The 26,882-nt window shown below is 40.2% G+C and overlaps 2 protein-coding genes across 3 annotated transcripts; one reads left to right on the top strand and one right to left on the bottom strand.

The window, feature by feature from the left end:
* The first annotated feature begins 237 nt into the window (after nt 1–237).
* Nucleotides 238–12,587, top strand: lrp13a (low-density lipoprotein receptor related-protein 13 a). Of its 2 annotated transcripts, none has more exons than XM_087848946.1 (20): nt 238–372; nt 468–623; nt 1,240–1,455; nt 1,590–1,811; nt 2,833–3,048; nt 3,142–3,371; nt 3,842–3,971; nt 4,305–4,495; nt 4,725–4,911; nt 6,044–6,256; nt 6,370–6,553; nt 6,642–6,843; nt 7,608–7,772; nt 8,091–8,291; nt 8,943–9,492; nt 9,571–9,690; nt 9,866–9,973; nt 10,103–10,336; nt 10,430–10,811; nt 12,464–12,587. In XM_087848946.1, exons 1-20 carry the CDS (start codon nt 321–323, stop codon nt 12,579–12,581), a joined length of 4,077 nt encoding a protein of 1,358 aa, XP_087705072.1. In that variant the 5' UTR covers nt 238–320; the 3' UTR covers nt 12,582–12,587. The 2 variants fall into 2 exon arrangements, with proteins under 2 accessions (XP_087705072.1, XP_087705073.1); XM_087848947.1 differs by having other exon boundaries at nt 256–372; nt 465–623.
* Nucleotides 12,588–16,714: 4,127 nt separating this feature from the next.
* rchy1 (ring finger and CHY zinc finger domain containing 1) lies at nt 16,715–23,118 on the bottom strand. Its single transcript, XM_006797490.3, has 9 exons — nt 23,004–23,118; nt 20,200–20,319; nt 19,935–20,050; nt 19,596–19,674; nt 19,462–19,506; nt 19,292–19,350; nt 18,492–18,521; nt 17,909–18,029; nt 16,715–17,802 (listed from the first exon to the last, which is right to left on the bottom strand). Exons 1-9 carry the CDS (start codon nt 23,052–23,054, stop codon nt 17,641–17,643), a joined length of 783 nt encoding a protein of 260 aa, XP_006797553.1. The 5' UTR covers nt 23,055–23,118; the 3' UTR covers nt 16,715–17,640.
* Between the last annotated feature and the right edge of the window lie 3,764 nt (nt 23,119–26,882).

Here is a 26,882-nt window from a genome sequence, read left to right as displayed (position 1 = left end):
TATATCTGTCATCGTTTACGGAGGATTGGAAGCAAAACCAGTTCATAGCAGCATTTTTTTTATTACTTGGGTTATCATTATTTACATTTTCCCAACAAAATTAAATAGTAAATTGAAAAATAGGATAAGTTTTATTTTTCACTCCGGCTTATTTATGAAAATTTATCTTTAGAGATATCAGGTTTGCTGAAAATTTAGTCAGAAGCAATAGCTCCTCCCCTCAGGCAGGTGTTCAATTAGGTTATATTGGCTTCACCTGGTGTCGTTATAAAACACTACATCTACCCACCTCTTTTACCTTGTTTTTGTTTTTTGTGGCAATGGGTGGATGTTTGTTTCTCTGTCTGGTGTTATTATCGGGCTCCTTACAGGGTGAGTGTGGGGCTACCAAAACTGCTTTTCTAGACCTTCTAATTTTGCAGTGACTACATTTTTTTGTCCCTTTTCTTTCAATTTAATTCAAGTAGTTGTTTCTGCTGGAAGTGGTATCAGAAGTTGCACCCGGGACTCTAAACTGTGCAGAGATGGTTCAGAGTGTGTGCTCTACAGCTATCTGTGTGATGGAGAGCTGGACTGTACGGATGGTTCAGATGAAGAGGATTGTGAAACATCATGCAGCAAAGGTATGAGACAGTGTGTATGTTAGATTAGACAAATTGAGTAGCAGAAGTAGTTGAAGATCACAACGGCAGTCACCTGAAAGCACGAATAAAGACCATACAATAATCGAGGGAAAGCCAGATTACCCCCTTGGAGTAACCACCTGGTAACACCTGGAAGGAAAAACCTTATTTGACAGGAAGAAACCACTGGCAGAACCAGGCTCAGGAAGGGACAGCCATCTGCCACAAACAGTTCAGGGTGAGGGGATGTAGAGCCAGAGATTAATAACTAATGATTAAATGCATGGTGAGTGAAGTAGAAACACTCATGCAGCCTAGACCCATTGCAGCATAACTAAGGGAGGATTCAGGGTCACCAGCCTTAACTTTAAGCCTTATCAAAAAGGAAACTTTTAAGCCTAATCTAAAAAGTAGAAAGCGTGTCTATCTCCTGAATTCAAGCTGGGAGCTGGTTCCACAGACAAGGGGCCCGAAGGCTTTGCCTCCTATTGTACTCTTAAATACCACAAGTAAACCAGAATTCTGGAGACAAGGTGCTCTATTGGGGTTATTATGGTACTATGTTTTATGAAGAACTACGATTGTGCATGTGACTGTAATGCCTGCACACAAGCAGATCAGTTCCAGTGTGCCCATGGGAAGATGTGCATCGAGAAGAGCCAGGTGTGTGACGGTGTGCCTCAGTGTCAGGACCGCTCTGATGAGCTTCAGTGTGTGACGCTAATGAGGGGCTGTGTTCATCACTGTGACAACAAGACCCGCTGCCTGCCTGCAAACTTCCTGTGTGATGGCGAGGAGGACTGTTCAGATGGCACAGATGAAGCCACTTGTGGTACCTTCTGATGTATTTATAGTACTGAATTGACACTCGTTTTTATGTTGGACTTGTGCATTTATTAATTTTTTTGGTTTTGAATTAAAATACAGTGGGGAAAGCATTATATTTTATTGTTATTATGTATCCAGCAGAAGACAAAAAGGAGGAAGAGACCATTACAACCTCTGTGCCTTCAGTCTTGGTTGGCCCTTCTAAACAGTCCACCTCTTCTCACCCCATTAAGTGTTCTTTGGGCTTCATACCATGCAGTGACAACTCGGAGTGTATCCAGAACCGCTATTTCTGTGATGGTGAAGCAGACTGCAGAGATGGTTCAGATGAGGCCAAATGCTCATCGTCTTGTGAAAAGGGTAACCTGTTTGTCATCTCACTTGTTATTAATATGGCTTTACTGCCATCTAGTGAGCAACGCTAGTTTCACATCAGTATTGGTGCATGGCCAGTTGACGCTTTGGCTTTTTACTATCAGAGCACACCTAAAAATTACTATAGCAATAGTATTTTCTTAAAGTTATATTTTTCTAACTTTTCTAAAGACGACAGCACAGGATGGAATGAAAACAGGCTACATATCCAGTGTTGATGATGTTACAGTGTACTCACACAGAGCCAGGTTTGTCATTAACAGTCTAATAACTCTTGTTCCTGCGCCAGAAAGACGATGCTGAGGTAATTTTATGACACAGATCAGTGATGCAAATTTAAAACGCACTAACTGCAATATAGCAACAGTTCAAACTGTTCTGATAATGCAGCTTATAAAGTGTCTGCTTAATTCTATTTGTTCTCTAAATGGCATCAAAAACGTTAGTTAATGTAGCTTAAATCACTAGAGATTATTAGCCAGTTTTAACCTTCTGATCCACTAGTCTGCTGGGAAAATTGGGAATCTAATCCACCCTGAAATCTCTGGTCACCCATCTTATTAGGTTGCTTTTGAATGTAAAATTGTAGTGTTTATCTAGTTTATTTGAGACGTGCAAAGGGTTGCTTTCATTTGCAAACAGCATATCCAACTAATATTAATTACAAGGCACTGCATATGTGACATTATGATCGGGAGCTGAGCCCCCCAGCATTGCCACTGCAAACTCTGACATTACATGGAACCAGGGCACTATATGCAGATCAATAAATGTAGACCTAACTGTGGAATTTAGGATTAAAATCTCTTATTGTAACTGAAGCTCAAACTGCCAGATGATATTTGTGTCAGCAGATAAGCTGGACAGTTACAAACAATCTAATGTGTATGCAGTAGGATGGTCTATGCGTTTGTAGGTTTACAGATGTATGCACTACAAGCCTGAACCCAAGTGAGACATTAATGTCAACATAATAAAAAAACATTATACAATCTGTCCTCTGTAGACCAGTTCCAGTGTGCCCATGGAAGGATGTGCATTGAGAAGAGCCAGGTGTGTGATGGTGTGCCTCACTGTCAGGACCGCTCGGATGAAGCGGAATGCACAAAGTACATGGAGGGCTGTTCTCATCAATGCGACAACAAAAGCCGCTGCATTCCCAGTAGCTTCCTCTGTGATGGGGAAAGTGACTGCTCTGATGGCAGTGATGAGGCCAAGTGTGGTATGTGGGCATACTAATGTCCTACCTGGTTTCAGCTTTGCTTGCATATGAGTAATCTTTAATGCTTTGTTTGCCTCCCTCTTGTCAATGTAGACAAGGAGGACTGCAGTGACAAAGAGTTCAAGTGTACCAGTGGCCAGTGTGTGTTGGCCCCAATGCGTTGCGACGGTCACCCAGACTGCCGGGACCATTCGGATGAGGAAGACTGCACCAAAGTGCCAGCCTGCAACACCAAACTTCGCTGTCCCCAGAGCAAGGAGTGTCTAGTGCAGGAGTGGATCTGTGATGGAGACCAGGACTGCAGAGATGGCACTGATGAGAAGGTGGATGCTAAAAAGCAGCTTCATGCATGCTAAACTTTGAGGAGCAACCATAAAAATCTTTTAAAAATGATTTGGGGAGTGATTTTTATTTATTTATTTTTGTGTTTTTAGGAGCTAGTGATTTAGTTCAGGTCCTGTTTGTGGATAAATGAAGGGGAAATCGTTGTAAATAAAACCAGACATTAGATGTTAGCTGCAGTGTACATCGATGTTGGTGTATTACTGCCATGCCCCTCTTCCTCTGACAGTTTAGATGTCAGGTTCAGAAGGCATGAAGCAGGGTTTCTGCATGTTATTGAATAGTACTTTACTCTCCTTTAAAACTGCTGCGTGTCCTCTGATGGGCTAAATGTTCAGCTGGCCTCCTGCAGTTTTTTTTTTCTTTTTTTTTCTTTTTCTCCCTCCATGATCAGGAGTGAAATGGTAAAGTGCATGTTTAGATGATGATTAAAATTTAATTGGGCTTTCAGGATTGTCCTGTGGCTCCAGTGAACTGTGGAGAGTTCCAGTGGTTGTGCAAATCCAAGACCAAGTGCATCCCTACAACCTGGATGTGCGATGGCATGAAGGACTGCAATGATGGCAGTGACGAGACTGAATGTGAGTAAATTTGGAATTATTCACAGAATTAAACATCAATGTGAAAACTTGTAGCAGTAAGGATCTTTATCTTATTCCAGTTTTACCACCTGCTATATCTGTTTAGCACATAGTATAAAAGAGGACATAAAATATGTCGATGCTTGTCTGAGAATATTCTATTTGCAGAATGAGACTGTCACAATTCTTTAATTCAAATTGGGATGTTTAGTTATGTGAGCTGTAAAATGCCTGTAATGTGTAAATTCTAGCTGAAGAGTAGTAAATGGATATTCCTGTACTTTAAACTGCTGCTGAAACCTGTGTGTACATGAATGCTGTTCATGTTTACAGGTCAGGCTGTAACATGTGCCCCTCACCAGTTCCAGTGTGGCAGTCAGGAGTGCCTGGATCCAAACCTGGTGTGCAATGGCATTACAAACTGTGCAGATGGCTCAGATGAGGGAGGAAGCTGCCATACAGACTGTGCAGAGGAAGATAACATGCACTGCTCCCAGGGCTGCTACAACACACCTCAGGGACCGGTAAGAAGTGTGTCTTTAAAATTCTGTGTGCTCGATCAAATTTACCCAGCAGAGACGGTGCCTGAAAATGGACTGAAGGGTGTATGTAGCAATATTGCCATGTAAAGTCTGATTGTTCTGGATAAACAATCCCTTTTGTTGATCCAGTAAAGATGTATATGAAGGCTATGAGCCTGCAGTGACTCAAAGTGAGCAATCTAAATGTTAGATTTGCATTTGGTGTCTCTAGCGCTGTCGCTGTGCAGCAGGTTTCAGGCTCATGGAGGATGGGCTGGCCTGTGCTGATGTTGATGAGTGTAAAGTTCAGACTCCAGGTGTGTGCAGTCAGCTATGCATCAACACTCCAGGCTCGTACAGATGTGACTGTCAGCCGGGCTTTATAATGGAAGCAGATGGACACCACTGCAAAATCACTGGTAAAGCTCCCTTTAATAAACACAGCATGGCGTTGTCACTCTTGAAGTGGAACTGGACAAAGTTGAAAATGTCAGCACGCTGCAGCCACACCAAAATCAAATGGGTTTGACTTTTGACCCATTTCAAGATTAATAACATTTTTGCTACATTCTGTTAAATATGACACAAGCAGATATATTGCAACAGCATACCCATATGGAAAAGATGTATAAATCTTATAAAGTTTATCTGTCTTGTGTGAAACTTGTATGAAAAGCACACGAGTGAAAACAGATAAGATCCCTTGAAAAATTCTATAAATGAAACTTGTATGTTTTGGATACTTACTAAAACAATATATGAAAGTAATGAGAAAGTGGCCACTTTCATGAGTGAATCATATAAGCCTTATATGAATCGTATAAGCCTTATATGATTCACTATATGAAGTAGGTCACATCTTATGCAAGTCTTTTATAAGTTTTTTTTTTTTTTTTCTATTTCTTTTCCATATGGGTAGCGGGACATTTTGGGAATTGCACCCATTTTATTTTAATTTTTAACGAGTATGCATGCATGTCTGTTGAAAAACTAAGCCACATGCAGGAGACCACAAACTGGAAGCGGGGGTAAATGCAGGGTGAGGAACACTCATTCTTCTGGTGTGTGACACATTTTCACTTCATTCTCACGCTCACAAACTGCCCAAAGAAGTCTCATGCCAAATAAGGGCAAGGATCAGAGGGAGGAGAAGCAGTGGGGCTCACAGTTGGTGAAATATTTTTATTTTTTGTAATGTCCTTATACAAAAGCTTCTTTCAGCTGCTTCCTTATTCAGAAGAGGTGAGAACAGCAGATGGATCTGCAGATTTGATTTTTATCTGGAGGACTGATACAACCCTCTGAGGGACTCACTTCCTGCTCTCCTCAAACTGGCATCTTTTGTGTGTCAGGCAAACCACAAAATCATGTGTTTAATAGCATTACAAAAATCTAGCCATTCTGCTGAAAGACTCTCCCCTGCCTTTTCACAAGACTTTTCTCACATTTGAGTCTTATATATATTTTTTTAAATCAACATTAAAAAGGTGAAATGGAGCAAAAAGCCTCAGTGTTGAATAACTTATGCATTATGATTTTCTTATCCCTCAGGTGAGCCCCTCCTGTTGTCCTCAATCCAAACAGATATCTACTTGTATGGCTTGCGTAGTCACAGCTTGGTTACGTTGCCCTCTTCTGCAAAGAAGGCAGTCTTGTCTCTAGACTATGACTGGAAAGGGCAGAAGGTCTTCTGGGTCAGTCTGGGGATGGATGCTATAATGTGGTCTTCTCTAGATCAGAAGATGACAGGAAGTCTGATTAAAGGTTCGTACAACTCGAATGTGGCTGGAGCATTCAGAGGAATGGCTGTTTACTGTCATGTCTGAAAGTTGTATCAAGGAACCCCTGTGGAAACAAGATGCCACTTGTTTCCACAGGGGTTCGGGCTGATTCTATAGCTGTGGACTGGGTCGGGAGGAATCTGTACTGGATCAATGGGGTGAAGAGTTGTATTGCTGCCATCAGATTGGCAGCAGCCTCTGCAAGCTCACTGGACCAAAGCATCATCTTGGATGAAGACTTGGATCAGCCCCGCTCTCTTGCCCTGCTACCACAAAAAGGGTTGATATGAATTTAAAAAAAGAAGAAAAAAGACAGAACTGTTTCAGTTTTTACAGTAAGCGGCATTCGTGGTCTCTTATTTCATCAGGCTGATGTTCTGGACAGAGATTGGTAATGTAGTGAAGATTGAGCGTGCTGGGATGGATGGGTCAGAGAGGAGGGCAGTGGTGAACTCGAGTTTGGGCTGGCCGGGTGGTGTGGCTGTAGATGCCGTCTCTGAGAGGGTCTACTGGACAGATGAAAGACTGAGGGCGATTGGATCTGCAACTCTGGATGGCGACGACATTAGGGTAAAATGTATCTATTTAACCTATCCCAAATCTGCTGTTCTAGCGAAAAGGTTATCAAGCTCTGTCTGTGAAGGCTCTCAGTCATCCAGTTCATCGTAGTCTAAGGCAGCGGTCCCCAACCCCCGGGCCTCGGACCAATACCGGGCCGCGAGAGTTGAGGCTAAGGTGTAAAATGTATAGTTTTTATTGGTTTTCAGCGTTATTTTGTTATCGTTTACTCGGTTTTCCTGGGTCTTTTCACGTGTTATAAATAAATCTTCTTTTTTTTCGGTACCGGTACTAGTTTTTGTTGTATTTATCCGCGACACCTTAAAGGCCGGTCCATGAAAATATTGTCGGGCATAAACCGGTCCGTGGTGCAAAAAAGGTTGGGGACCGCTGGTCTAAGGAGCTTGAAGAGAAAAGCCTCTGAAGAAGCTTCTTCAGAAGCTTCTCGGATGAGAGATGAAACGTCTTCAGTCGACTTAAAGAAGTCCAGATGCTTTTCTTTCCAAGCCTCTTAGTTATCACGCTCTCCTTCTATAACTAAAAACATCACTTTAGATAAGATACCTCTTTCTTGTTATACATAGTACAATGAAATTGGAAAACTGTCTCATGTCAGCACTACATACGACACAACACAGTAACTTGGTAATAAAATGAATTTCTGAAGTCTTTTCCCTAAATGACTCAAGAATATAGAGATGATTTTTGTGTAACGATGAAAAATGTCTAACCTAACTGGTGAAAAATACCTTTTTATATATAAATGCTGTTTTCAGATTCTACAGATAAAGGAGACCACAAACCCCTTTTCTGTGGCAGTGTTCAATGACATGCTCTACTGGTCTGATGCCAAGAAACGAGTGGTGCAGGCTGCTCATAAAATCTCTGGTAAAAACCATCAAGTTGTGCTGAAAAAGCCCAGACAGCCTTTTGCTGTGAAGGTAAGGAGTAGATGTTGAATTAAAACATGTTAGGAAATGGGGCGGCATAATAATGTACAATTTTTGGATCCTTTCATGTGTTAAGTGCTCATACAAAGCTATTCCATTGTGTTTGAAGATTTTCCCTTTTTTTTTTTTTTTTCTTTTTTTTGTTGGAAGCGATTAAGACGTGTGTGTGGGTGTTTTTTTTTTTTTTTTTTTTTTTTTTTTTTTTTTTTTGGGCACACCCTAATGGTTAAAGTCCTGGAAAGCTTGCTGAAGAGGTTTTAATTTAAAATGTTACAAACAGGCTTAGAAGTTTGTTTTTTCTTCTTTTAGATCATCCACCCAATGCTCCAGATGGGCACTGAGAACCCCTGCAAGAAGATGGGTTGTTCCCACATGTGTGTGCTTGCTCCTGGGCCCAGGGCTGTGTGCAAATGTCCCCCTGGTCTCTTGCTGGCAGAGGATGACCTCACCTGCTCCAACCTGGTCAATTCGGCATTTCTGCTGTTGCTGTCTCTGTCCAGTGTCACTCAGGTTTTGCTAAATGCCTTAATTTTACTCAGTGTAACCTGCATTGGCAGAATGTGCTGTATATGGATTTGCAACTCAAATGCCTGATAAATTGGAACAATTTGTTCTGGGTGCAAACTTTCAAAATGGGAATTGGGTTCTGAAAGTATAAAAGTATAAAATGGATTTTTTTTTTTTTTTTTTAAATAGAAATAACTGATGCAGCTTTCCTTTTTGTGTATCCTTGGTTTTGGGCTCTTGAGCATTCTGTTTTGCGTCTGCACACCACCACAGTAAAATTCGAATTTTGACTTTGAAGACTTCTTGAATCACAGCTGAAAGTATGCACTTCATTCACATCTTCTTTGTTTGATTCTAAAGTCAACTGTGGTGATGAACAGAAGCAAACATTAGATTGTCATTGGACAAATACTTACGACAAATTTAGATGCATTTATTAGGAAAGGATACTTGGCAAAATGCTCTGCTCTAAACTGTAATTGTTAAAACAGAATTTCACTCAAAAGTGAAGCAAACTCTACGCCTGCCCTTCTGGACAGGCTGTATCACACAGCAAGCTACATAACTAATAGAGTAATGCCATTAAAAATGGAAAGACTTTTATATAAATGCTTAATTATAATATAAATACTCTAATCCCAGTAATCTCTGTAGATCTACTTGCAGTCCCAACACACAGCAGCCGAGCTGAAGGGCTGGCCCGAGCATCTGGCCCTGCAGATACCGAGCGTGAACAAAGCCAATCTCATGGACTACAGCCTCAAGGAACACACTCTATTTGTGACAGATGATGCCACTTCTTCACTCAGCTCATTCAGGCTGAAGGACTCACTCCTGACGTCTCGGGACCAGCTTCTTGAGCTGCTGGATGACGCCATCACTGCCATGGCAGTCGACTGGATAACACTCAACATTTACTGGAGCAGTTACAAACAGCCCCGCCTGCAGGTCACTGCTGTCACAGGCACGTACACAGCCATTCTTATAAAGGAGGGGATCAATAGAGTGGGTTCGATTGCTCTTCACCCGCCCAGTGGAAGAGTTTGTTTCACGAATATGGATCTGGAGGCTACAGGCAGCACGGCTACAATAGTGTGCGCCAGCATGGATGGTGGTGAGCAAAGAGTGGTGTGGAAGGATGCTGTCCAACCAACATCTTTGGTCTTCTCTAATAATGGGGATAACATTTTCTGGGCTGACACGAGTAAGCTGACACTAGTTTACTTTAGTTTAATTGTTCCAATAGGTTGTTCTCTTAATGACTTGAGTCAAATGTTCTCAGGTTTGGGGACCATTGGCTCTGTCCTGATTGATGGATCTGGATATACAGAGCTGAAGGTTGATGATGGCCTGACTGCTGTGGCTGTAAGTGACAACATCCTCCTCTGGATTACAGTCACTGGTAAGAGTCCAAGCATGTACTGTAATAACTGACTATAATTCCTAAAATTCAAATGACATCTTGGCCGGAGCAGTTTTGGTAAATGACTACTTCATAACATGGATAATGGCTCCACAGGAATCAACATCTTTGAGTATAAATTTAATGGTACAACTATGACCTTTTGTTCCTTCAGACAAGACCCGACTCTGGTACAAAGAAGCTCAGCAGGATAAGAAATTATGGTTTGAGGTTGGCACACAAGTGGTCGGCTTAAAGGCATTCAGCAAACCCAGTCAGATGGGTATGTAAGAACCACAAACGGAACACCTGGGTTAGGAAAGGCTAACCTGCCCTTTTTAAAGATGTTTCTACATGTCATGTACAAAAAACCAAACTACCTCATGCCTAAATATCTGCTTGATTTCATCAGGCTCTAACCCGTGCACAGAAAACAATGGGAACTGTGAGCACTTGTGCCTCGCCACCCCAGCAGGTCGCACATGCAAGTGCTCTTATGACCACATCCTTCTGAATGCCACACAGTGCAGCCCAGAGCAACACTGCCCAGCTGGCAGCAGGCCCTGCCTCGATCACCTCTCATGCCTGCCTGTGGAGAAGTTTTGCGATGGACGTGGAGACTGCACGGACCACTCCGATGAGAACTGTGGGACACAAAATTAAAGACTAAAACTGCTCCTGTAGATGATGACACCTTATTGCACCTTGGCTAAAACTTTTTTTTTTTCCTTTCATAAAGGTGTTGGCACCCAGCGGCGCCCAGGAGCTGAGGTCTTGGCTCCCACTCAACCTCACAGCTCTCCTCCTCCTCCTTCCAGTGTCTCTCCTGTCTCACAAGTCACAGGTCTGCACACAACACTGAATGTCAGCATTCAGCGTGTGAACCTGGATGCCCAGCAGTGCAGCCAGAGGCGCTGCAGTGGTAACGGACACTGTGTAGAGACGAAGGGAGTTACTACATGTGTGTGTTCACTGGGCTACAGCGGCGATTCCTGTGAAAACCGGCTCGTAAAAACCATGCAGGGTCCCGTTGTCTACGCTGCCGTGGGTCTCTGTGCAGTGGTTGTGATTGTCATTGTTGCAATAGTGCTGGTGAAGAGGAAGAAGAGTGCCAACTTAAGGTTTTTTTTCTTCTTCTTTATTTCAATCTCAAATTTTACTTTTTCCTTGCTCTCTCTCCGTGGGTTTTGGTGTGGGTGGGCTACAAGACTTGGCAACACTTGCCCCTTTGCAATAGGAGATGGTGTCCTTGGTTTGCAGCAATGTTTAGTTTTGTACACCTTACTGGGAAGCATTTGCACACATTAACCTACTGGTGGTTTGATGTGATGGATAACTATTTTACAGCTCTTCTAATAGCAGCTCTAAGACTTGGGCACAGTGGCTATATGGTGTGAAATGCTAGCAACAGAATGCTAACGCTCAGGATGGCATTTATATCAATGTTATTAGATGCGGGTTAAAATATTATTACTATATTGATTTTAACTTAACTTGGAATCTGTTTAATTGGAGGTTAGTTCTATTGGCTCTCAATTAAGCATGTACAGCAAACAAGCATAGTGGTGATCTGCAGGAACGGATGTCCATTTGTGAAAAATCTGTTTGGATTTGGAATAATCTCGAGCGTGTGGTTTTTAAAATGCCATATCAATCCCTTAGTCGGCACATCTGGTTTCAAAATGGAATAGAATAAGCCTTTATTTTCATTGTACAGTGGTCCCTCGTTTATCGCGTGAGTTGCGTTCTAAAAATAACCCGTGATAGGTGAAATCTGTGAAGTAGCCAACTTTATTTTTTACAATTATTACAGAAGTTTTAAGGCTATAAAACCCCCTCACTACACACTTTTCTCAGACAGGCATGAACATTTTCACACTTTTGTCTCTTGTTTAAATACTCTCAAAGTTCATACAATCGTAGAACAATAAGTCCAGTATTATAGAATGAAACCAAAGGCACCCATGGTTGCCTTTGACGGTGCAAAACGTTTTCAGAAAACTTACAAACATACAGTACAGCACTTCCAAGATTTATGCGAATTTGACAAGCTGAACGCATTCTGAACAGGAGACGCGGCACGGAGGAGATTGAGAATGGCCTACAGCCGATCAGGACTCGGAACACATCACGCTGTTTAAAAAAATTAAAATAAAAAAACATGCAAAATTGCAAAAAATCACTGAAGCCGGGAAAGGTGGACCACTGTACAATGAAAATGCCAAGATGGTCAAAACAAAAATGCACATCTTAGGTTTCATATGGGACTTCATAAACCAAGTGATTTCATGATAGCAGGTTCAATTTCTTATATGGTCTGTCCATCTTCCATATACAGTATCTTTGCATTAGGATGTTTTCCTGTGACTACAAAGCTAGAACTGGGCGTAACCACTTGGAATGATGTCAACAGGAGTAAAAATGTTTGTCCTGTCCATTTGTCTGCCACTGACCCAATGCAATGTAGTGTTGCTACCATAATATTTGAGAGGAAAAAAAAAAAAATCCAACATGGTTGATAAGAAAATGAGCAGCCCCCCCTTTCGGGTCCATGAATCTCAGCACAGATTTGCATAGTGATTCAATTATCCAGTCTAGACTATGCTGTTATGTTTGGATAATCTAATTTTTGCCAAGTTAGAAGTGTGGTTATGGATGGTGCATCATTTTCATTTAAAAACAAAGTCAGGAACTTGATTCTTATTCAGACTTTTAGCAAAAATAACTTAGAGCTTTGCTGCATCACAGAATTAAACGTGTGTTCTTGCTGCAGGGGAAATGGACCATCAGCAGGCAAGGAGATGAGCATGACTGACTTGGAGAGCAAAGCGGAGACCATTCCCACATCCCATACTGCCTCAGCAGAAAAGCCAGAGGTGGACCTCCCTTAAACCAGCAGCTTCCCGTTTTGTTTTGTCGCTTTGTTAGAAGCCGTATCCTCTCTGGAATCGAGCTGATTTATGAACAAGTGATGTTTTAAATAAACAGTCTGCATTTTCCACAGTTTCCTGTCATGTTATTTCAGGTTGTTTACTGTTAGACCATGATTGTGAAGTTTGACATGAATAAGCATGAACACTTGGATTATAATAGACGGTAAAATGTGAGTGCAAGTCTGACTTTAATGCCTTGTTTTCACCAAAAGACCTTTACAGTTGTGTAAAGGGGGGACTATTACTTAAACTGAAATAACTACTGTGCAAAAGTCTTGAGCCAGCCCTAATTTCACAAGATTTTCCTAGGAACATAGGAAATGGGTGCTGTGACATAATGGAACTTGTGAATGCACAGGAAAAATGATACAAGGCAAAGACATAGTTTGTAGAATTCTAACAAACTTAAACGTCAGTATTTGGTGTGACACATGATCATTGTCAAAATCTGACTGTACTTTCCTCATAATTCCGTGTTTTTTGACAAGTTCTCAAACACCACTGCCTGAAATGCAGCACGAAACCATGACAGAGCCTCTGTTTTACAAACACTGATGTATTCTTCTCCTTACTACCTGCATACACATTGACAGCAGTTTGATTTGTCACTCATTAAGTGATGAATCCCAAATATTGTCAGATTTTTCCTGTCCACTCCTTGTATAATTTGGCATACCTCAAACTTTTCTTTAAAGAATGGCTTCTTGACAGCCACCCTTCCACTGAGGCTGTTTCCCATGAAACTTTGGATCAGCCAGATCGTCAGGTCTCTGCTGGATCTTTTCCTACAAAGAACACTACTTCCAGCTACTGTTCACTTGTAGAGTTTTGTTTGTTTAGGTCTTTCACTTTTCTTTTCTCCTCCAGTTTCTTCCATTTTTCATCGTCACACACCATGTTGATTTATGTCCAGTTTCTGGCTAGCAGCTTTTTGTTGCAAAATTACAATGTACGCCTCTCAAACTTTTGTCCTAAGCATTTTATTTTTGTAGATTCAACTAAAGAAATTACTATTATTTGGTTTTTTTGGGGGGGGGGCAACAAGCTGTTAGTAACAATGTGCCTTACAATACAACATAAAACTGGTGTTTTGCTACGTTTTCTGTTATGTGTAGGTGTTTTCAACTCTTGAATGGCTCGTAGCTCAGCACCCAGTGGCTAAGGAAACAAATCTAAAAATGGACAGATACTGAACTAAAATTGAGTGGGGAAAAGCAGCAAATGGAACACCTTCAGAAAACCTCAAACTGTTGCTAAAGATCACATTTTAAAAATTACTAGTCTGGCTCACTGTATGCAAAACAAAGAAATGAGTGGTGGCTTAAGACTACAGAGAACTGTAAATGATCCGAAATGTCACTTTTAAGTGTCATGGCACACAGCTGAAGCTATTATTATTGTTATCATGATTAATGTTTTATTTAGGTATTTAGGAGACATATGGTTTATAACACTTGTGGACAGACACTCTGCAAGGCTTTGTAGTCTTCATGGTGATGTCGCAATCAGCTAGGAAACAATGAATTGCAGTGATCCTTAATTTCCTGAATGGTCTTATTTGACTGTTCTGTAAATCACAGGGAGACAAAATGGTGTCCATATAGAATATGTTGTTTCAGTGTCTACGGAAACACTGGGTATTCAATTAATACCATGGAACATCAAAACAATCAAAATCACGTTAGTACTTTTGCACCCAGTGCCAACACTATGCATGAAACTTTGTCTAAAATTCCTTAGGTATTTTACATCTATTTAAATTCTAAACCATTGTTTAAACCAATACCACAAAACACATGTTTACTGTGCTTATGAATAGGCACTTCTGGTGGACTTATTCTTCTACAGCCATTGTCCTAGAATTTTTAGCGATCTGTAATTTCAGTTTAGCTGGGGGTGTTTAATGATTTAGCTTTCATGGTTTTAGGAATCAGCGCTACAGTGCATAATATATTACCAGGAACAGGAACCCAATGATGTCCCGGTACCCACACATTTCCACGGCCATATAAAAAGAAGGCCAACCCAGATGTTCTATTGTTTGCTGAGGACTGAGTAGAAGTGAGAATTTACTGTAATCAGTCTGGAGCGTTTCTATGGTGAGGAGGACACTCGACCATTAAGGTAGGTTCTCAATCATAACTTTACTGAACTTGTTGTAGTTCAAGATGCTGAACAACTTTACTAACATTGAATAATGCATTTAAATTGAATTCTAAAATGTTTACTTGTGTTACTCTTTAATTCCTTCAAATAGTAATAGATTAGTGGATGCAGCAATTCCCTTAATTAAAAATTAATGAATTTTATGCTTGAGACAGTTAAAGGCAATATTAGCAAAGGGTTGACAAATTTAAATGTAAATCAACCCCCCCCCCCCCCCCCTAAAAAAAAAAAGAAGATTTGTGCCACTACAAACATGAAAAAAATGATTCCAGAAATGTCTTTTTTAACAATATTTGAGGTGGAAATCATTTTTAACTGAACCAAGAAGAAAGTACACTGTTTGTCTCTCAATGTACACACTACCAGTTTACCAATATGGTTCTTTTAGTTTGTTTCAGCAAATACAGGAAGGACAGCAATGGCAGTCCTGGGGGCCACCCTTTGCGCTGTCCTCATGGTGACTCTAGTGACAGCTAAACCAGTGAGTAGATATACTGCTTTACTGCTACATTTTCCCACTGTATAGCAAAGATTGGTGGATTTGTGACAGTTTCATTATAAAACAGGTCCATCTGAAAGAAAGTGAGGATTCACCCAAGTCATCAGAGTCCAGTGAATCCAGTTCATCAGAAGAGACCACCACTAATGGTCGGTCTTCACAGGAAACCCTGGAGTCAAACACGCCGGATGCTACAGAGAACAACCCCCTGGATGCAACACCGCTTCCCTCTGCAGATGCAGAACCTTCTCTGGCCACTTCTCCTGCAGACCCACAAACCTCTGCTGACCCAGATGCTTTACAGCTTGTGCCAGATCCGTCTCATACTGCGATGAGCGTTGATATTTCTTTAGATGTGCCCAATTCTGGTCCCACAAAGGACTCTGTTAACGCTGTTAACCCTACCCACATTCTACCAAACACGCATCCTTCAGGGCTTTCAGAGACTGGTGTAGTCATAGGTACAATTCAACCACAAGTCATTACCACATACCAAGGATCCACCCAGGGTGTCACTCCACCCTTTCCTACATGTGTCATCCAACCAACACCTACAGCATTCTCCACAGCCCCACCACTGGTACTCCCTATTGGAACAACACTAGATGGTGGTCCTGTCTGTTTCACTTTCCAGGTCACAACTGCTGAGCCAGATCCACCTAGAGGAGACAGCATTTGATCCCCAACAGAACACAGAAATTGTTGTTCATTTAAGTTTTAGTTCAGCCTAGGTGACCAGGACAGACCACATTATGGCTGTACATATACACAACCTTGACTTGATACTTATATACATGTCCTAACTACACGTGGCTTTTACTTTGCCACTTTTCCCTCAACCTTGGCAAATGGGAAAAAAAATGGTGCTAATGTATATGCTGTATATATACAATAAACACATCTAAAGCTGTTGCAATAACAAAAGTACAGTCACAATAAATTAATTAATAAACAGCTGAAAATTAAATTTTTTGTCTCAAATCCAGTGAACTGTTTAGTAAAATGAGTGTTTAATATGAGTGTGTATTACAGTCAGAGTACAGTTCAGCAAACCTGATACCTGCAAAGGGCAAACATGCAAAAATAATCAAGGGCCATTTATCACAGCAGCCACAACCACAGACTGTATATAAAAGACCGAAGTCTCATCCTCAGCATTTTGGCAGCCGCTGTCTTGATGTTTTCAAACTGAACGTAATAATTGCTACATGCTCGTGCGTTAGCAGCTGCCAAACACACTAAACAGCATACTCTCCTTTCCTCTAAAATGGGCGCCATAATTTTCAAAATGAATTGAACAATTAATATCATAAACCTATCAAGAATGTGTTTACAGAGGTCACAAATCAAGTATAAAGTATGCAATCATCGCAGAGTTTTTTGCAGTCTGACTTCTTTTTGCAAACAGACGTCGCCCCCTGAAAGAAAGCAAATTCAAGGCACTTCCTCACAGACTCCGCTTTTGAAATCTTTGAGGTTACATGCATCTTTCTTTAATATACAGTCTGTGGGCACAACAGAAATTATACAGGATGTTGGCTAGCTGTGGAGCATTACAAAGCCATCTAAATTTAATTCACATATATTTCCATTTGTATGCAATTTCGTTTTTTAAATTTCAGATTGCACATATAGTATTTTACAATTATAAGTGGGTTTTGATGACAGCTTTAAAGACAAATAGATCATCAAGTTTATATATAATGAGCCTTTTTTAAAGATATGCATGAATGTTTGATTTGAACTAGAATTTTGATACAATAAACCATTTTCAACCCTTGTAGCAAGTTCCAACTAAAAATCATAGAGAGAGGGATCCACAATGACAAACTAAAATATGTATTTAGAACTAATGAAGAAACAATGCCATCTGTTAAATATTTGACTAACAGGGAGACTATGCAAGTAACAGCACAGGCTGACCAATGCCAATGACAAACACACATTAGTTAACACTTTCTCTTACTCAGATCATTTAAATAAGATTTATGGCACATAAACCAGATGTATCAGGGCTAACTAACCACAACTGCACACCACTGACACCATCACCTGCGTGGCTTTGAATGATTCAATCGTGCCGCCTCCTATAAACATGCAGGTCACATGGACTATGCTTCTAAATTGTCTTTCTTTGTAAGTATGGTGATCCTGTCCGGTGATTCCCACCGAGTGGATCCTGGGAAAAATTCCATCCACGACGAACGTTAGCAGGTAGGGAAAATAGATAAATACATTTTTGTATGTACAAACTGGAGAAACCGGCTCAGTCTAGTTTTACCCTAGATGCTCCTTATTACATCACATGCCTTCGGTTTTGGTCAAGCATGTACTCTTAATGTTGTGTGGAAACTACTGTTGATCGTGCTGCTGTGGCTCCATGTTCTGCTCGGGCTGCTGCAGTTGGATGAGTCCTCCGTCCTGCGCTGTGTTGTACGAGCCGCAGCTGGTGCACTTCATTCCCAGCACATGGAAAGGCACCGTACAGTGAGCTTGGCAGTCGTTACACATAATCTGCAGTAAAGACATTAAAAAAAAAATCATAAACAGAACAAATATCGGTTTCATATTCACATTTAGATAAATGCACCAGCATTTTATTGTGTTATCGAAGGCCTACTTTGACCATTGCTCCTTGGTACTCAGTGGGCATTGGTGACTGAGCGATCTCTTTATCTATCTCCTTCCAGTGGTTCTGCATGTCACAAGCACTGTGCATGCACAGTGGGCAGCGATAAGCTCTGAAACAAACACAGGTGAGGGAAAAAAGCAATCATATGGAAGGCCACCAGCAATCAAATAAGAGGACACAAAAATCCCTACATTGCCACACACACACTGCCTTTAAAAAGCTGATCAGAAACCGTTTTTGCTCTGTACCAGGTAGATTGGACAATCTTCTTCAGGAAAGCTTTTACAAATTACAGAAGCCTGTACAAAAGCCTGACCTCTGACCTTGACGTCAAGGTCACTGAGATTCAAACTTATCTGAGATTTTTTAGTAGATGGACCTACTGTATCAATTTCAAAATCTTACATGGTCTCGTTTACAAACTTGTGTCGACACATCCTGCATGCTTAGCAGGGCGACAACAATACTCCGTCAGCCTTTTATGGCTGAGGGGTAAAAAGCAGACTATAACCCGGTCCCTTAATTACAACAACATCTTATTTTACCAGAAAAAGGAGTTTATTAAACATACCCTGTTCTGATCATGTCATCAAAGCAGGTCCTGTGGAAGAAGGTGAACAAACGCATTGTTACTATTATGTCACAATAGATCGTGAAGATATTTTAATCTGCAGTCAGTTTGTCAGTGCTGAGTCTGTGTTTTGTCATTACTGCAAAATTGTGTTCTTGGAGACTGTGGCAGCAGGATATACTACAAACGTAGTTTTGAGTACTATGTGTTTGTCTGTGAACAGATACTGTCAAACTGACAGTGTTGCAATCAGGCACCTCTTTGACATTTTGGTCAGATAGGTGCCTGATCCTACTCAAATATCTGTGATTCATTTCCCGATACATGCATTAAACATTCATATTATTAAAAGAGTCATAATAATAAATTGAGTGTGCTTCACTATAGTTTTCTGTCACAAATTTTACACAGACTTCTGGATGCTTTCAAGTTAATTTGTGCATGTGTGTGTGTGAGCAGCGACACTGAACTATCAGCAGCAGCAAACAGGAGAAACAGAGGAGTGTTGACCTGATTTTGATATTAGACTGTAACTATTTTTCCACCAGCATAGTCGTGTAGGTGAGATATTTCACACAGAAAAAACTGGATAAGTCACCAAATCAGTCTAACAGGACTAATAAAAGTAAAATCAGTCATTATTAAAGATTAAGATGTGAAAGACTTTTTGTGTTGGAAGTGGGAAAAATGCCCGGTGTGTTTTTTTAAATATCATTTTGTGCCACTGGTAGAAATTAAAAAATACACTATTAAACCCCATAACCCTGAACTGACAGTATCCAGAGAGTAAGGAATCCTACTTGTGTAAAAGATGGCCACATGGAAGAACATGAGCTCCAATCCTGGATGTGTGAATATCCTGCATTAAAAAACATTTAAAAAAAGAAAGAAATATATATTAAACTGTGGAGAAAATAGATTAAAAAAGAGCCAACATTCTCCTCGCCTTCTATCCCATTAATGCTGTTACCTCCATGCAGACAGGACAGTTCTGCCTTGAAACATTTTCAACACACTGAAACATAGAAAATAAAGGGAAATTAAAACTGTGAGGGTTTAACATACAGATAGATGTAGGCGAGTCAGGAACACAGCGATAGTCACCTTGTGGTTTCCTTGCAGATCCTGAGCTAAACACAAATTGCACTTCTCGCAGTGAAAGTACTTCTCTCTGGGCCCAATCCTGTAGAGGCACATTTGAAAACTCACTAAATGACAAATTTTGCCATCACGTGTTTCGGGAACAGTGAAATATCAGCATGATAACACAACACTGTGATTTTTATCTCTGACCGTTTCTTAATGAATTAAGAAAAATGGGAAAATTTTGTGGGGAACGTTAAGAAGACATTTCCCCAGTACCCGTATCATTATTACTACTAAAGTTACACATAGAAATATTTAGACACTATAAACATGAAATATATTGAATCAGTTTCTTACCTGCAGATTCCACAGGGCTGACAGTGGTACTGCTTCTTGTCTTTGTCGAACAAGTGGCAAATGTCGCAGTAATACTCCCCAAACAGCAAATGACATTGCTGACAAGTCTGCTGTGTCTACAAAAGTATAACATTTGTACAGCTTTTTCCCTTCATCCGAGCTAACCATAATCAAAAGTACAACTCAAGCACTAAGGTGACATCGAGACGTCCTGCTGTAACCGACGGTGGAGCTCAAACACGTTAACTAGCTTTTCCTCAGTTACCTGCTGCACCGTCAGACACGCTGAGCACTGCACCTCTCTGACTTTGAATCGATCCATCTGGTGGTTCTCCTCTGCATCGTGGCACAGCCGACACACGTACAGTTTACCGCAGCAAGGTGCCTGCAGTACAGCAGAAACGCGATTACACAGGGCACAGACAGGGATGGGTATAGTAGTATGGGCTCAAATTGTGGTCATAAATATTTTGTACTTGTAAATCAGGAATTGTATGTGTGAAAAGAATTTGTGTGTGCCTAAAAAAGATTTGTGTTTGGACTTAGCCAAAAAATACGTGTGAAACTCTGCACTCAAGTTTCAAGTTACAAGTACGAATTTTGACCCCGTTTTTCTTCCTTTCATCTGATTGGCCAATGTCATGTCAATCACAAATTTAACTATCCAATCAGAGAACAGATGGGTTTGGCTGTCGGAGGGGCGCTTTTTTGAACTGCAGGTCCTTGAAGGGTAATACAGTTTGAAGCTGGAGGATCTCTATATAAATATCCGATAGCAGCTAGGTCCCCTAACTTTCAGTAGCTGTTGAAAGGATAAAGTTGTGGTATATCAGTGGTTAGAAATACCATTATTACTTTAGGATTAGTTTAACACAAAGTCAGGGCTGACCCGGGACCATTGCTGTGAGTCACAGTGCGCAGCATAAAGGTCCTCTCACATCGGACGCAGCACGTGCTGCTACTGCTAACTAAAAGCCAAGGATCCAGAATTTGTTGCGCTGGCTGCTGAGCTTTGTGGGTTTTTGCAGCAGCTCTACCTGTACTAGATGCACCTGCTCCTTGTCGTTTCTATCTCTGACTTTATGTCCTCTACAAGAGTTTCTGCTTTTTTTGCTGGTTCTTCAAATATTCAATAAAAACATGTATGCTCATTCATAACGAAGAAAGCTTTGTAACTATCCCCACTAGTGAAGACTGTCATTTCCACAATACTGCCCCCCCCAGGTCTGCAGCGCTGTTAAAAAGGCTCTGGAGGTCCCTGTATTAAGCACGTAAACCTGTGACGCAAAAATCACCAAACTGAGACCACCACAGACTGTTTTCCTTCCTGGTGATGAAGGAAAACACTGGACTGGCATGTAAAAGGGCGTTTATTCCCTTCAAGCACCTGAAGCTCCATAAAGCACCCCTCCAATAGCCAAACCCACCTGTTCTCTGATTGGATAGTTAAATTTGTGATTGACATGACATTGGCCAATCAGATGAAAGGAAGAAAAACGGGGTCAAAATTCGTACTTGTAACTTGAAACTTGAGTGCAGAGTTTCACACGTATTTTTGGGCTAAGTCCACACACAAATCTTTTTTAAACACACACAAATTCTTTTTACACATAAAAATCATGATTTACAAGTACAAAATATTTATGACCACAATTTGAGCCCATATAGTAGTCCTATCACAGTTTGTGTAGCTGTAGCAATAAGTCACTAAGCGCGTGTGTGTGTGTGTGTGCGCGCGCGCGTCTAAATGTAATCCTTATTCTGAAAATTCTTTATTAAACAGTGCTGACAAAGTTCAAGAGGGAGCTTGGCACTGTCACGGAAATTATGTGTGTGTCTGTAAATATTATATGCATGTGTATATATGAATAAACTTTAAATTTCTCCCAAACAGCAGTAAGTCAAGAAGCCCCTCTCTCTTAAACAACTGAAAAAATGCTCTGCTACTGGAAAGAAGTACAAATAATTAAATAACAATTTGCTGCAGTACACCCACCTTTATTTGACATATTTGACCTTATCAAACAAAAGCCGGTGATATATAACAAAACAACATTTATAAATTCCCCTGATAACTGGAGCTGTTTGGATTCTCATACCAAGGCTGCTGGCTGACTGAACTCTGAACAGCTTTAGCCACTTGTTTTTTGTTAGGTTCTTTAAAATGTTCAGCTACTAATCAAGTGTCTGATTAGGCGTGCTGTTATAAACGTCTTGGCTCACAGTGAAGAGCTTCCATACTAATGACACGCCCTGACCACCCCTTAAGTAATTAATTAAAAAATTGGCAATGAGGACATGAGGATAAAATATATTTGTCACATGTTAGGTAAAACAGGACATGATATCATGTTGCATCAGACGTTTTGGCTCCAAGACCTAAAAAAAAGTACATTCTCCCTGCTGTTTGAAAATATAAAGATGAGTCATCAACTTATCAATGTCAGATAGGCTGTTTACACACTTTTAATAGATCTGTACATCAAAATTTGGACACAATGTAAAAGATTTAAATATAAACAGTGTGTAAAGGTTATGTAATTAAAGCGTATATAAAATAAATGATAAATTCTCCACGCCTTTCCTTGACCTCCCCCTGACGTTTTCTGTCAAGGCCAAGTACAACCGATTAGGAAGGCAACAATTTTAAATTCTATTCAGTTTTGTGCTCTTTTGCGCTAAATACATAAACTCTCATTTTCTTATTTGTCAAATGTAAGAGGGAGCAGGCTTCCTTGTCTCCTCCGCGTGTAATTATGATGGGAAGGACTAAGACCGGAGGGAAGGAGGCGAGAAAAGCTCCAGAAACTCTCAAGCCCCTCGCCGTGCAGATATTATGCAAAATCATGCCGTCTGAAACATTTATTATTATTTAACCCTGTTACAGCGACGTTTGCCGGCTGAAGACTAAATAACTAGCTAGCTAGCTAACTATGACAGTCTCTAGCAGAGATATACCGACGACATAATCGTTATAGCACAGTTATAACTTGGCATATTCAAAGCCTATTTGCCTCCACCGTATATTTAAGACAAATGTATGAACATTTTTTAAAGCATTTTACTCACTTTCAATAAGCAGCTTCGAATGTAATGATCACAACCAGCAGAAGCAGCCATGTTTACCCCGAAATGGAATGCTTCTTCTTCTCTCTCCGCTCTAGAGCGTTGCACTGTTGCCTCCTGTGCTGTTGATTATGTCATCGTTGAGGTTGCATTAGCGCCACCTCTGCTTCGGAATGTGGATCGCAGTCTGTACAAATCCTACCCAATGACTCCAAACACAAAAAAGGAAAAACAAACAGACACAAAATTAATACAAAACAAAAGAAACTATTTTATACAGCATTTTATTGCGCCCATAAATACTGTCTCTTAAAGAACATTAAACATGTCCACACAACTTTAACTTCCTAGGACCTGGCGTCCACATATGTGGACATCACATTTTGGGTTATTTAGACCAAAATACTCAATTTTGCTCTACAGGGGCCTGATATCCACTTATGAGGACATTATACTGCTACTGTTCTATCAAAATTTTAAACAAATATTCTCATATGTGGATATGAGGACGAATATCCTCATATGTGGCTCTCATTTTTCTTAGAAACAAAAATTAGATAAAAAAAAAACAAAACAAAACTGATAATTCTTTGTTTTTACATTCATCAGGTCCCAATCAGCCCAAATATCAAAGAGAAATTAAAAATGCATGCTGTGGAAGAGTTCGGGTCTTAGGAGGTTAAGGTTCATTTTAGCCTAAATAGCGATCTCATTTTCAGCCTAACAGTGTTCACACAGACCAGCAAGATTCATTTTAAGTTAAAATATTCTTTTTTTGTATTGTTTCCCTGCTCTATCTTCATTTCTTATTAATAATCTTGTTGTTTATAATATAGAATCCTCCCCTTTGTTTTGTGTTCCATTTCCCTCACCACATTGCTGTGCACCAGACTTTTTCTGTGGCCTTTGATTTGCTTATGAGTGTCTAAGCCTAATTTCCAAGCCTCTTCATTCTTCTTTAGACCCATGACCACATAAACCCAATAAGCATGCCATGGTAAATGAGCTGGGACTGTGCTTGTAAATAAGATGCAAGGATTTTAGACTTTATGAACAGAAACAGAGCAGATTTAGAGGGTTTCTGGTTTATTCTACCTGACCTCTATATGGATACAACATAGAATCAATCTGCCTTTAAGCCATTGCATAGCACTGAAACAGCGTTGGTTAGAGTTCTTAATGATATTCTTGTAATCACTGATACTGGATGCTCTATGGTCCTAGTTTTACTGGACCTCTCTTCGGCCTTTGATATGGTGGACCATAACATTTTATTACTAAGACTTGAGCACACTGTGGGTATTAGAGGCACTGCCCTTGACTGGTTTAAATCATATCTCGCTGATAGATCCTTATTAGTTAACTAACTCTTCCTCCGCTCCGGTCTGTTGTGGTGTGCCTCAAGGATCAGTTTTGGGCCCTATTCTCTTCTCATTGTATTTGCTCCCTCTAGGCGCAATCTTTGAAAAATACAATATCGCCTTCCACTGTTACGCCGATGACATACAGATCTATTTTGAACTTACTGACGACCTTGCTGTGTCCCTGTACTACTTTCAAGAATGCATGCGGGAGGTCAAAGAATGGTTCCTGAGTAATTCCCTCGTTTTAAACGATAAGAAGACTGAGATTGTGGTGTTCAACAGTAAAATCCCTCGTGCCCAACTCTGTGCTGCCCTGGGTTCCTTTGCTAGCTTTTCTTGTGACTATGTCAGTAACTTGGGTGTACTGCTGGATAGCTCGCTCAAACTCGATAAGCAAGTGTCTGCTGTAGTGAGATCTAGCTTCCACCAACTGCGCCTTATCTCTAAGGCTAGGCATTATGTTCCGCATGAGGACCTGGAGAAGCTTATTCACGCTTTTGTGACCTCCAGGTTGGATTATTGTAACTCCTTGTACCACGGTCTTCCCTCTTCTCTTCTTCTTAGACTGCAAACAGTCCAAAATACAGCAGCCCGTCTCTTGACTGGTACCAGGAAATTTTGCCTTATTACTCTTGTTCTAGGTAGCTTGCATTGGCTGCCCATAAAGTACCGTATTCAATTTAAAATATTACTCCTTACATTCAAAACTATTAATATATTAGCACCAAGTTATCTTAGTGAACTTCTCAAATCACATACTCCTGCTAGAACACTCAGATCTGCCACTCAACTACTTCTGACCCCCAGATCTCGGCTGAAGTCTCAGGGTGACCGTGCGTTTGCTCTGGCTACCCTGGTACTGTGGAATACCCTTCCTCTCGACCTCCGCGCATCTGATTCCATTGCACTGTTCAAATCACGACTAAAAACCCACTCATTCAATCTTGCCTTTCCCTCTAGTTAATATTTCTTTTATGATTTTATATCATGCACTTTATGCTCATTTAAATTCTTGTTTGCTCTATACCTGTTGCTTTCCTATACAGCTACCTGCTTGCATACTTAGTACTTGCTTTGGTCCTATTTCTATTATCCTCCTCCTATTCTCTATCTTACTTGTTAAGCACCTTGGCATACCCTTGGTTTTTTAAGTGTGCTTTATAAATAAAGTTTATTATTATAATACCACACAATTTGGAATTTGCTTTATTCTGACCCCTTTTTTAGGCATTTTTAAAGTATTCATTTAAAGGTTTTGGACTCATGTAGTAAATATTTCATTTCCAGAAGGCCTACCATCATTATTTACTATTTTCATCCATAAATGTAGTAGTATCTTAGTATTGAAAAGAAGAAGGCTACCTGAAGGAACTCAGTTTTTACAACACTGATTTTAGGTGGGATCAGCTGAATGTGTTTTCTTCAATAAGATTTCAAGTGGCAGTCATGGAATCTGGCTTGTTAGTGTATACAACTCCCATCACTTTCACACCATTCACACTCTCACTCATCTTTACCCCACCTACCTCTATGGAATCCACATTTGTATGGACTAAGTAGTCACATAAACTGTAAAAAAAATAAAAAATAAAATAAAATAAATCTGTTAGTCTGAATCAACTGGTTTAATAATGGTTCAAAATTCTTGAAGCATCCAGAAAACTTTTTTCTTAGATATTATGGAACAAATAAGAAAATAATTTGCATGCAATTTTTAAGAGCTAAAATAGCATACACATATGATTCATTTGTAGCTCCTGAAGATTTATAATGAAAATCGCCAGTTTTAGGAGTATTGACATATAGTATTGCATCACTACAAGTAAGACAATAACCCAAAACCAGTGATTCTCATTATACATGTTCAACAGCTGTGCATGAATTATACTCAATACATGGATCCTGACCAAGCAATTATCCAATATACTCAGCTGATACTGATCTATCATAGGATATCATCTATCACTTGGATTAATATGTTTTTGGACAATGACACATTTCATGTAATTTTGGAATGAAGACAAGGATTAAAGCAGAGAAACCCACAAACAAGCAGCGGCTGTAGTAAATACCTGGCACAGCATTTAGTGATGCCCATGACTTATAGACTCAAGGTAATTATTGAATGGGAATCATTGTCATCCACTCATTAATGACAATTCTTACATTTAAGTTTATGTTAGTGTGTTCAATTATGTTTTCTACCTTAAAATGGGGGACTGACATTAAGATAAAATGTCTAAGTAATGAATGGTTAATACAACACTTTCGTAAAACCCTTTAAATTAAAGCCTGTACATGAGTCGCTGGTCCACTGGTGTTCAGAGGCAAAGTTACAAAAGACTGTGCAATTGTTGAACTAATCAACCTAATTCTGACTGTATTGGTGAATATTTTTGCAATATTTTTCTCAATATGATTTTTTTTTTAACTTAGCATAATTTCAAAAGAGCAAGTGTGAACTCAGGTAAATTAGGGCACTTTGGTAAATCTCCTGAGATGCTGTGAAAAAAAACTA

Source organism: Neolamprologus brichardi, chromosome 12 (assembly GCF_056152115.1).
Source record: "Neolamprologus brichardi isolate AB-2024 chromosome 12, ASM5615211v1, whole genome shotgun sequence".
Lineage (NCBI taxonomy): Eukaryota > Metazoa > Chordata > Actinopteri > Cichliformes > Cichlidae > Neolamprologus > Neolamprologus brichardi.
The sequence above is the reverse complement of the archived record's forward strand: the minus strand, read 5'-3'. Positions and strand labels throughout refer to the sequence as shown.

What these genes read in the sequence shown, in the direction of transcription:
- lrp13a (XM_087848947.1), top strand. Translation starts at nt 321, where the DNA reads ATGGGTGGATGTTTGTTTCTCTGTCTGGTGTTATTATCGGGCTCCTTA. An exon ending in TGAAACATCATGCAGCAAAG is followed by an intron (nt 624 to 1,239) that starts GTATGAGACAGT and finishes GCACACAAGCAG; the next exon opens with ATCAGTTCCAGTGTGCCCAT. An exon ending in TGGCAGTGACGAGACTGAAT is followed by an intron (nt 3,972 to 4,304) that starts GTGAGTAAATTT and finishes TCATGTTTACAG; the next exon opens with GTCAGGCTGTAACATGTGCC.
- rchy1 (XM_006797490.3), bottom strand. Translation starts at nt 23,054, where the DNA reads ATGGCTGCTTCTGCTGGTTGTGATCATTACATTCGAAGCTGCTTATTG. An exon ending in CGTGTCTGACGGTGCAGCAG is followed by an intron (nt 20,051 to 20,199) that starts GTAACTGAGGAA and finishes ATACTTTTGTAG; the next exon opens with ACACAGCAGACTTGTCAGCA. An exon ending in TGTGGCCATCTTTTACACAA is followed by an intron (nt 18,522 to 19,291) that starts GTAGGATTCCTT and finishes CTTCTTCCACAG; the next exon opens with GACCTGCTTTGATGACATGA.